General features: G+C 44.3%; 1 protein-coding gene across 4 annotated transcripts in view; it reads right to left on the bottom strand.

The window, feature by feature from the left end:
- Positions 1-12165, bottom strand: part of TRPM3 (transient receptor potential cation channel subfamily M member 3) — a 375460-nt gene that overhangs the window by 88072 nt on the left and 275223 nt on the right. For all 4 annotated transcript variants that reach the window (XM_066616650.1, XM_066616652.1, XM_066616653.1 and 1 more), the window contains exon 7: positions 11636-11810. In XM_066616650.1, the coding sequence (XP_066472747.1) occupies positions 11636-11810 (175 nt within the window). The remainder of the gene's footprint in view (positions 1-11635; positions 11811-12165) is intronic.

Below are 12165 nucleotides of genomic sequence, written 5' to 3'. Positions count from 1 at the left end.
CATACTGTATGGCCAATCATGATGATAATATAAGAAACCATCAAAACTGAAGTATACCAAGCTGGAACTGGGAATGAAAGAAAATCTAGAGGAGTAGTGAATAGGTTCGATTGGAAACACTTTCAAACCTGCTTTTAAATAAGTTCGGCCAGATGCACACCACACAGGCACTACCATCTCAGGGGAATTATGTTTTATAATCGACAGCATGTTCTGCAAGTTAGAAACAACTTACTGCCCAATCATATCCCCCAAAATTGACATCGATACAGTTGCACTGACAGAGCATGCACTGCATTAAAGGATGAACAGGAGGCCTGCTAGGGTAAGTAAACATATTTTCTACTTATCTCTGTGTAGACCACCTGGTGGTCTATGGGTCTCCTCAGGCCCACACCAGCTATATAACTGGCATAAATCCAAGAGAGAAGGGGCAGGAAGAACCCTGCACAAATCGCTGCTGTCAGGATTACCTTGGGGCTGCAGCAGTAGTGAAATTTGGATAGGATTGGGCTCTAAGCCCTGTTGATCAGGGCTTAATTCTGAGTAGACATGCCAAGAATTGTGCTGCATATCAAGTCAAGAAGTATAGCATTTGCAAGTCAGGTCTATGCATATCTAAATAAAAGCATAACCCAGATGTGCTCTGGGGCCAGGGCAAGTCCCTTGTGCCAGCTTGGAGCTGTTGCAAAAGTGCTGTAAGGCACTTTTGTGCCACACCAGGAGTTGGGAGGCTGAATGCACTGCTGCACTGGCAGAATGGTGAGTTTGTGCCAGTTGACTCAGGCCAGTGCAGGGGTCTGAGGTGGGCGATCTGGAGCCATTCCAGGGTGGGGGGAGGGCAGGCAGCAGGCAGGCTGGTGGGAGGACCAGGCTCAGGAGGGGGTAGAGATCCTCTAGAGGGCATGCTAGATCCTAACCCCCCTCTCGGATGGCGCAGTCTTACACTGGACCGCTCAGATCTGTGCTACCTCTTTAAGTGTCTCAGATCTGTGTTGCCGCATAGGGGCAACTTCTACGTGACACAGAGTACGGGGAATGCAACATGGCTGCAACCTGTGTTGTTGTGCTACAACCTGGCCCAGCCCTGCTTTGGATGCAGAGCAGGGCAGCTCGATTGCATGTTAGGATTGGGCTACTCATCAATCAAAAATTTAAAAAGTGGCATTAATGGCAAAAAAGTGGCAAAAATTAATGAAGTGGCCTTACTTCATAGAAGCTTGATATCAGGACAAATGTTTCATGAAATATCAGTTCTTATCCTGGATTTCTTAACAACAGAAGAACCAATCACTGAAGATATTCATTTATGTTATCTCAACACTGCATTGCTATTCATAATGCATTATGAACTGCTCTTCAGCTTAGCGATTCAGAAACATGTATTTTTTGAAGTGTGAAAGCCCTCAAACTGCAATAGTTTTCTTATTTAAAATCTCATAATTAGGTTTGTCATCTTCTTAAATAAATCACATTTTATAATAGAAGCCAATGTAATCAAAGAGGGAATAAAATCCACTGAAACTGTGGAGAAAATCATTTTCATCCTGCTAAAATCTATGCCTAGTATTATCCATTTTACCATCAACTTGCTCATTTAAAAAAAATTATCTTCTCGAGAGAAAAAATATTCAAGTATCATTAAAGTAAAACTCTGTGCAGTCAGTGTTTTATGTTTGACTAAAATGATTTACAGCCCAAACCTGAGCTGCCCGGAGCTGCGGGACCTGGCGGCTCCCTGGTGGGTTCCCGCCAGATCCAAAGCCTCCCGCGCTACCGCGGGAGGCTCCTCAGGAGAAGGGGACATTCATCCCCTTTCCCAGGGTAAGGGAAACAGCCCTGCAATGGGGCTGCTCACTTTAGCAGTGAATGTTTGGTTGCCGCTAAAGTGAAGGCGCTCGTGTAGGGCACACAGCCCTCCACGAGCGCCTAGGATCCTGCAGAGCTCGGCTCCGCAGATCCGCCTTCCCCCCGCCCCCGGAACACCCCTGACCATGCCTCCCCCTCCCCGGAACGCCTCCCCTACACCCCCAACCATGCCCCCATTCCCCGTTCCGCAGCCCGGCGGTCGCAGGCACCGCCGAACCACGGAACCCAGGCGCCCGCTGGGCGGTGGCTCAGTGCCAGCCTGAGCTGAGCCAGCTCTGGTGGGAGCCCAGTGGTAAGCCCTGCAAACGTGCCGTAACTGTGGTCCACGGCGTGGAGGTGCAGCGCAGACCACAGGATTGGGCTCTTAAAACTTAATTGCAGTCAAATGCTAAAAAAAACTTATAATAAATGAAAGCTTCGCTGAGGACCAACTCTGATTCATCGACTGGTCATTTTTGTGATTGAAATCCCCTCAGATTGCCATTCCACCCATGGAGGAAATACAGGGACCTGCATGTTTTTCCTCTGTAGGTGGGAAAATGGTCAGGGGAAAACTTTGATAGCAAAAACAACACATGTGGAAAAGATTAAGGAAGTCCTGCCAGGCACCACTGCTGTGTTCAAATTTGCAACCACCCCACTGCTTTTCATTTTAAACAAAAAAAGTTGGGAGAGTTTTTATGCATCTCCCAGCATTACACACAGTAAGGTACTTACTGTTCTAGGATGTTTATTAAAAAAACAAAACCTAATTACAATTTTGTTTTATGTGCTTTGCAATGTCAACAAGAATAACTTGTAACCAACAAACACTTTAAACAGTGCTTTTCAGATGGTGCTCTTGGGAACATGAGGATTCCTCAGAAGCTTAGTAGGGATCCTTCAATGAAAAGATGAGTAATGGCACAGAAAGTTTCCTGAAAGACGTCTGCCAGGAACGTCTTACAGTACATTCTCCTCTTACAGTACATAGCCAAAGGGGAGTGTTTGGGTTAATTTAGGACAGGGGTGTCAAACCCATTTCATACAGAAGGCTGAAGTTAGCATTCAAGGCTCCAGATGAGGGCCAGAAGTGATGTCATTAAACAGAAAGTGACATCATTAAGCAGCTAATGGCCAGAAATCAGAAAGTATGCAAATCTTGATTATATTTCCAGATTTGGGAAAGCTCAATTTTCATGTGGACTGCCATTTTAGCTGTAACATCTCAGCAACTGAGAGCCTGAGGGCCAGATAAAAAGCTTCCAGGGGCTGCATCCGGCCCCCAGGCCTTACGTTTGACACCCCTGATTTAGGACATAGAGTATTAATATCTAGGTTCTACAGGCCTAGTCAGTGCCCAATGCAGAATCTTCTGCAGCATGCAGCTGTTTCTCAAGTGACAACTGACATTAAGCCTAAGGTTAGGACCTCCACAACAATTGATTAAAAGTGATGAAAAATTCAGTCATTTTTCCTGCAGAAAAGCTATGTATCTCCATTTCCTGTGTGTTCAAATAGGGCATCCTTACTGGTTCTGCATCTAACCCTCTCTCTGCAACAATGAGGGTAATTTCTTCTTTAGCACTTCCATAGCAGTAACCCAATAGCTGCAATTTGATAAAATCATAAACATAATGAGGAAGACAGAAGAATCTGGCTGTTGGACATGACAGTCAGAATTCTGTGCTGAATTTTTGTGCTGTTCAGTAGTCAATACCAAAGTTGCTGTTTCATGGAAGTAGTGATTTATCACTAACCCTCCCCCAAAACTTCAGTGTGAAATTTCTGTGGGTATTTATAGTCATCTTTCCTTTAACTGTGCCTGCTTTGGTGCTACTTCATTAACTTAAATGGGTTTCATGTGAAACAAGACAGTTTGAGACCAGTACTACATCATGGGCCTGCCTGCTTGCTGTCTGGTCAATTTATATACATACCTATTATAAATCAGCATAAACCTTCAAAGACCACTTTGCTCCAAGGGAAAATCCTACAAACCTCCATGAGATGTGAGGAACATGAAACTTTTCATTATGTGCTTATGGAGCCATTTTGTAAGACACCTCTCTCTCTCTCTCTCTCTCTCTCTCTGTAAATATGTGTGTTATTTTCAGGAAAAACCTAGAGATTTATTTTGAAGAAAGGCAAAATGCTAGTGATTGATTTTTCAAAACATTCTTCATTTTGCAAAGTTTTTTTCATTTCATATAAAGATTACATCCAGTACATTATTTTCTTGCATCCCTCTTGGACTAATTTGATAAATATCATTGGTTAGAAGAACTGCTGTCCTGTAAGCATGCCATTTGCATCTTTTGCCAAGAGAATGTCATTCAGCTTTTCGCATGAACTAAAGTAAGTTTATATTGCATCTAGGCCACTGGCAAGACTTGGTATTTTCCAGTTTAGTCTCTTGGTGATTCAGTAAAGCAGAAATAATTGTAATCAGGAATAGATAGAAACATGGCCTTGTGTTCTTTTAAAAATCAGTCACATATAATTAAAGCATTATTTGTATAAATTCTTTAGTAATTTAGGTCAAAGATGAGCATGTTCATGCTACTCCAAATTTATCAGCAAGCAATTTGAAGCCCAGCGCAATCCACCTGTACACAACACAGTGCAAAATTTGCAGCCCAATGCTATCTAAATCCCCATGTGGTGATGCAGCAGTGCAGGCACGGCTTCTGCTGCATCCTGCAGGGGATTTTCGGATGCTGGAAGTTTCCTCAAGGTAAGGGGACATTTGTCCCCTTGCACCAGAGTAAGCTCCAGAAGCCACTAAGGGTTAACTCGGACCTGTGCCAGCTCAATAGTTGATGCAAGTTCGCGTTGATCTGGGAAGGCAGATCAGGCCTGGAAAGGGGCTTGGGATTCAGCATGTGCAGCCACAGGGCCCTCCTCTTGGCCCTGATCTGCCCTCCTCCCCACCCCTATCACCACTGCATACCACACATGATAGGTTGGAGAAAAAAAAGAAATTGTAGGTTGTTTGATGACTGTCTTTCAGGTAAAGCAGCTACCTTCTTTAAGGAGCTCTTATAAAGCACAAATTAAATGGAAACCTTAAATAATTGTGAGAGAATGAACTTTAACTCTCTACATTTTAAATGCATCAAATGAAATGCTTAGTCAGGGCAGTAGAGTTCCCACCACAGACACCAAAGCAATACAGTTCAGATGATTATCTTCAAAAGTGTTTTTGATTTGTTCCAGTCTCATATTCTTGTCTCTTGACAGATGTACCTGCAAACTGCAGATCAAAATAGCAGTTGTTATGTGAAAACTGCTTAATTTGACATTTCCCATGACAGCCATTATAAGTGCAATTTGCTTTCTAATATTTTGACTCCTTTATCTTAGTGCACTGGAGAAATATACAAAGCAGTGACCTTTCATTGGACCTTAAGAATTGCTTTGCTGCATCAAAATAGTGTTAATGTGATCCAACTTTCTGTTTTTCTGTTTCCAGCAGTAGCCAGCCAGGTGTGACCAGGTACTCAGAAGCAGGGCATGAAGGTGACAGCCACTCCCCACTGTTTGTTATCAATGCCTGAAACTCAAAGTTATGAATATTGATGCCATACATGGAAGCTTCATTGAAGTATTACTCAATGATCAACATCCTCTCAAGGCTGGCCCAAAACTTCCTGGTGCCTATGACATCTCCTCAATCCCACCACACCACTTCTGCAGAGGTGTGCACATTCCCATGGATGTGGGGACGGTGTGTGTGTGTGCGCGCCCCCATCTCTTTACTTACCAGAAGTGCAATCTGCAGGCTGCCTGGTCCACATTCCTTCTGTTTTAAATGAAAGCAGCTTAGTCTGGTTTCCCAGCCTGCACCACTTCTCTTCATATCAAACAAAAGTGATGTGAACCAGGCAATTTGCAGACCATGCTCCTGGTAAGCAAACTAGAGGGAAGGAAGGCAGACTCCAAATAATTTGTTGATGTCTGCTTGGCACTTCATAAGCATCAAGTAGGCAGGGAGAAGTGTTCTAGAGCAGGGGCTTCCAAACTGGCCCATGGGCAGGATCTGGTGTGCTTGCATAACTATCTTGGGCACAGTGGAGCAGTGGCGAAGATTTATTGTTCTGTGCCACTGCTTCCTATCTTTGCAACGAATCTTTGCAGAAACTTGCAATGGGCAGCCGCTACCCCTGAGAAATTGGGGTGCAGAGACTTCTGGGGTTATGTTCAGTAGAAGCAGCTGTCTGGCACAAGTTTCTGCAAGGACTGGGTGTGAAGATAGGAGGTCGTGGCATGGGATGGTAAGGTTTTATCACCACCACACCATGCCCGGGATTGTTATGCAGGCACACTGTGGCCCTGTGACAGTGCTGGGACCAGAGCTACCACTGCAATTGGCTGACAGCAGCGGGAGTGCGACAACAACCCCAGAAGCCTCTGTTGGGAGAAGGTCAGTCAACAGAGGGGGCATTCCTGGGCCTTCTGGGATGGGATCAGGGCAGGGATTAAGACTGGCTGGGGGCATGATGAGGGCAGGCTTGGGGGACAGATAATGGAGGTAGCAGTGGTGCCGACATCCTATGTCCCTGCTTGAGGCTCAATACGCCCCCCCTGGACCCACTCAGATTTACGCCAGCCAAAAAGCTGGCACAGTAGGCCCATTAGGGACAAGGCAGTGGTGGAGTACATAAGTTAACACATTTTTTACTTACCACTCGGTCACTGCCTGGTCCTCAGCCAGACCATAGCATGCAGTGGAAGCTGTGTCAGCCCCACTGTATGTTCTGGACCAGCCCAGGTTAGGATTGCGCTGTTAGTCATAGGCAATTGGGACTGCAGTAGCAGCAGGTGAATGGGGAGGATTGGGAACCATCCTGGAGCAAGGACTGTAAAGTATGTCTAAAGCATACACATGAATGCGAGGGTCAAACTAGAAGTTATGTTAACCACTGTCTCTTGTGTGCATGGTCAGCCTATGCATGAAGTAATCAATGCAGCTTGCACAGGACAGTGGGTTGCTGGGTGTGGTAAACAGACTCAGGCTGCAATCCTAACCACACTTTCCTGAGAGTAAGCCCCATTGAACAAAATAGCACTTACTTCTGAGTAGACCTGGTTAGGCTTGTGCCTTCAGTGTACCTTTCACACCAAGTCTGCTGCTGCTTCCCTCCAGCCCCTTCCAGCTGCTGTTCCCCTCAGATGGAGCCACTCTGATCCACTTTCTGCTTACTAAGTATGCTTCTAGCACATTCTTTACTTCGTGATTTGTTAGGGATTGCACAAGGAAGGAGCAATGTGACAAAGTGTTAGATTGCTGCCTTCTGTGTGGTTTTTGGGGGGACAGGGCATGAATTGGTGGGTTAGGGTGGTAACAGTGGGGGTTTTAGGTGGTGGATCACCTTGGGTTGTACCTGCTTGTGTGTTTGGTTCCTGTTTTCTAAATAGTGATCATGGGGGGAGGTTCCAATCAGTGAGAGCGAAGGGTTAAGTCCCTTCTCCCCACTGCAGCAGTCCAATTTATGAACAGGCACATGATCTTTAAGCATTTTGAAGGAAGGGGATAATGCATAATTTAGGGCCCAATCCTAACTTTCCAAGTTTCCTAACAACCCAACTTTTCAGTGCTAGTGCAGCCCTACCAACAGGGCGTGCTGCACCCTGCAGTTGGAAAGGGTAGTCACAGAAGTCTCTTCTGTGTCTTGGGGCTGCATTGAGGCTGCACTGACTCTGGAAGGTTGGATAGGTTTGGATCCTCAATGAGCAAAAAAAAAATAAAACCTTAATTATTATGATCCTAGTTTTCAGTCATGCAGGCATTGAAGCACTTAGGAGCAGTTTGTTCCAATAAAGTCAACTTCCAATATAAGCAATAATATTTGTAGGACTAGTGCCTGAATGAGTTCATTTTCGCATTTGGCAATCTAGGTCTATTTCAAATACACTAGAAAACAACCCCCCCCCCCAGCACAATGGCTTCTTTCTTTGCCCTAGCAGTTCCAATAGAGACAGATGACAGAACCTTGGCACCCTTCTGTCTGACATGGAAATCTCTTTTGAACTGATGCCCTGTGTCAAAAGGGATAACATAATCAACACTAAATTGCATTGCAGTCTTTCAGCTGTGAATCATTCTATGCTGTGATGAACAGATGAGTTGCAGGATCTGGTCCACAGCCAACTCTAAATTATTTACTGCATTGTCACCAGATGACTTTAGGTTTTTATTTGGAGATAATAGCTACTGCCTGTTCTAAGCTTCTGCCTTTCATTGAAGAGGTTGGGAAAAGCAATAAAATATATTTTCCTTCCTCTCCCTCTCTTTCTCCATCCTGCTTTATTTGCCTGCACTTTTGCATATTATACACAATGCGCATTAATGCATGGTGTGATTAGGATAGCTACTGTAAGGAATCAAATATGACACTGTTTGCATCTATACAATAGAATTTTAAATGTATTGTTACACATGTGTGGTATTTTTAAATGTGGGAGTAATAAAGAGAAATTAGGAAGGTTAAAGGGACTGGTTTAAGGGGTCAATTTAGGTACAGATACTGCCCCAATATGTTAACCTTGGGTCTGCCTTCACTACCTGTTATACAAGTGGTGTCAGGAATGCAAAAGCAGGGCAGGTTTATTAGGTCAATGGTTTCTTTCCAGAGCTACCAAGCATCTTGTTTAGACTAACCTCTCTAGCAATCTTGTGTGCAATGCTTATATGTGATGCTATCTTCGAAGCATTTCCCTACCACCACTACACAGGGAGGCCAACCAAATTAACAGGCACACGTGTACAGCAATGGCAATGTCCTTTTCAGGTGGTGATCCGAGATGCTCTATTGGGGAGTGGATGGGGACTGGGCTGGGCTGAGTAGGTAAGAGAGCACAGAGCACTAAGAACCATAGAAGAATAAGGGCAAAGACTGGGACCAGAAATAAGACTGCAAATTTTATAATGGCCTTATACAAATCTATAGTGTAGCCACATTTGGAATACTGTGAACAGTTCTGGGAGCCACATCTCAAGAAGTACACTATAGAGCTGGATAAGGTGCAAAAGAGGGTTTCTAAGAAGATTAGATAGCTGGAGCATCTTCCTTACAAGCGTAGGCTACAAGGTTTGGGTCTTTTCAACTTGAAAAGGCAATTATCAAGGGATGTGACTGAGACAGCATTATGCATGATGTAGAGAGAATGGATAGAGATACATTTTTTTCTCCATTTTACACAATACTAGTGGTTATCAGGTGATCTAGGATGGAGAAAAGGAGGTGCCTCTTCACACAGCACATTATTAGTCTGTGAAATTTGTTGCCACAAGATGTAGTAAAGGCCACTAGCCTGGATGGTTTTGAAAGGGAATTTGACAAATTCATGGATAGCAGGTTTATCAATGGCTTCCTCATGACAATGTGCTACCTCCAGATACAGCAGCACTATACCTCTGAATAGTAGTTGTAAGGGGAGCAGTGATGGGAGAGAAGTGTGCCTTTTTTCCTGCTTGTAGGCTTCCCAGAGGCAGCTGGTGGACTATTGTGGGAAACAGAATGCTGACTAGCTGGACCTTTGGCCTGATCCAGCAGGGCTTGTCTCATGTTCTCAGAACCAGGGCAGAAGTCCATTCTTTAACAGAATCCCAAACACCCAAACCAATCTTAGAGATCCAGTCCTAAAAGACATTTCACCACAATAATACAGCAGTACGTGTCTGCTCTTATTCAGGTCTAAAGTCAGTACATTTGTCGCCAGCTGCTACAGGAAGGCATTTAAGGTAACTGAAGTAAAACACCTGATATTATTGATTCTAAGCACAGCGGACATAAATTCTTGATGCTTTAAAGACTTTGTACTCAGGGTAGACAACCAGTGCATATCAATTAGAAAATATGGTGTGTCTTGGAGAGATACGTACACCAAGGAGATTAGTCCAAGTTCATGTGTAAGTTTTTTCTCACTAGTTGTGCAGGAGGAGAACAAAATAAGAAATATTACTCCAGTTCATGCATTCACCAAAGATAAGCACTGAAATTGCATGGTGAAGAAGTGGTCCATCCTCTCTACCACACAGATTGTATAACTAGTTTGCATAACCTCCCATGCAAACCGGAGTCCCCGGGCTTCCCCGAGCCTCCCAATGCTTTTTAAGGGATTAAAAATGTCACTTCCGGTTTTTCGGAAAAAACAGATGTCACATTTTTTTCACTCTGAGAGTCAGTCTGAGCCTAGCAGAGGCTGCAGACAGATCTGCATGGCCTCTGCTGGCCTCTGGAGAATAGGGGGGCATTCGCCTGTATCTGCAGTTTCATTTAACTGCGGGGGGGGGTGTTTTGGAACAGAACCCCCACGGATACAGGGGCATGCCTGTACAGGGAAAAATACAGAAGTCTTTTTATGCAATAAAAGTTTCAAAAGCATTTTTAATAAGATACAAACATAAAAACAGAAAAACAAAAATGATAATTATACTTTGGGAGAATTTCAGAATAGTTTTTTAACAGCTCAGTCCTATGTAACTCCCTACACGGTGATGCAGTGGCACAAACGTGGCTTCCATTATATCCCATTGAGGGAGTTTCAGCATGTTGAGGCCTCCTCAGAGTAAGAGAAACCCTTGCTTTGAGTAAGCCCCTCCAACTGCCATGGGTCAACTCGGAGCTGTGCCAGCTCCATAGCACTGACCTGTGAAGGTGGAGCAGGTCTGGAAAGGGGGTTAGGATTTGGTGAGTGCCACAGCCACTAAACCCACCCCCTTCCTAGGCCTGGTCTGCCCTCCTCCCTGCCTCATCACCTTCCCAGTCAGATGACCCATAGAAACATCATGGGATATGCTCTAGGTGTAGTTAGCGAATTTATACGGGAAATAAATCTGGGAATTCCTGTGTGAAACTATCTTGAGCAAGGGAGAAGTTCCAACTCTAGTTGCTGTGCAAAAGCCTTTAGTCAGGCTGGGAGGGAGATGCTGTAACTGAAGGTCTTTGCTACACAACATTCTAGAAAGACAGTGAGATTGTAAGCATAGCAATATCTGGAGTGACATATAAATGGAAAAACCTGTCTGCTGTCCTCTGTCCTGGCATCAATTTGCTGTGGGTCTTGGGGCAAAGCCAGCACTAGGCCACATATAGGGCACTTCCCACCTGTCCCCTCAATGTCTCCCATTCAATTCTAATGCTGACACTGATACTGAGAGGTTCAGGTGGCCTTGTATTGCGTATGGCCCTGACTGTCATAAGGATTGTACCACACTTATTTGTTCTAATCTAGCATCTTCTCTCAAATGTCTCCCTAGCATATGGAGTTTTTATGAGTGTATGGGCTTTCCTATTCACTGTCATGAGAAAAAGAGTTCAGATGAAGCAATTGTGGAACCCACTTCTCTGATGAGTTCCTTGAATGCCTATGGAGCTCTATATCAGTGGTTTCCAAAGTTTTTTAGCATTGGGACCCACCGTAAGAAAAGGAGTTTCACTTTACCAGCCACTCAAGCCTATGTGGCTATAATGGTGATGGGACAGCAATGGTCCCCCTAAGTAGAAAGTTGTTTAACCCTTGATGCACATAGTCTAATCTGCCCTGGCAGTTTCACCACCCACCAAAAATTGGGTTGTGACCCACTGGTGGGCCACAGACCCACAGATTGGGATCCGCTGCTCTATATCATTGGCATAGCCTACCATTAACCATTTGGTATCATGGTTATTCCTGATTAATAACTACAACATAGGTATATTTCTACCAGCCCTGAACTGAGGAAATATTAAAATGCAAATTAGGATCTCTCTCTCAAAACCTATTCCAGCAGTAGACTCACCCTCCTTCCTCTGAGTACTTGTGACCAAATGCAAGGATGTCAGATGCCCGGCCACTGCCATCACATACAACAACTGGAACAGGGGGAGTGTCACGTAGATATTCCAGAACAATTGAGATTACATTGGGTCCTCCTTCCACAATGAGAGCCACCACTGGAACCCCTTGCCCAATCCCTGTAGTAACATGAACAAAAACAAAACAAAAGCCAGGAAATCAAACAAAAACACACACAGATGAAGGCAACAAACTTAAATTATTGACTATATTGTTAGGCTGAATTAGCATTGTGAGACCATCCTTAGCAACACTGCCACAGTCAAATGAGATTCCCTGCTGATCAAAAAGCATTAATCCAGGGCACTGCTAAGGATTGGCTCTTCCTGAGGAATAATTTGCTAGCAAATATATAAACAGAATTGCATTTTGCACATACGACCACACCCTCTTAAACCAGGAGTGGTAAATGACGCCTAAAAGGAGATACATGGCACTGCTCCAATGCTAAAAGGTAATCATGTGATATGTCAC

Source organism: Tiliqua scincoides, chromosome 2 (genome assembly GCF_035046505.1).
Source record: "Tiliqua scincoides isolate rTilSci1 chromosome 2, rTilSci1.hap2, whole genome shotgun sequence".
Taxonomy (NCBI): Eukaryota; Metazoa; Chordata; class Lepidosauria; order Squamata; family Scincidae; genus Tiliqua; species Tiliqua scincoides.
The sequence above is the reverse complement of the archived record's forward strand: the minus strand, read 5'-3'. Positions and strand labels throughout refer to the sequence as shown.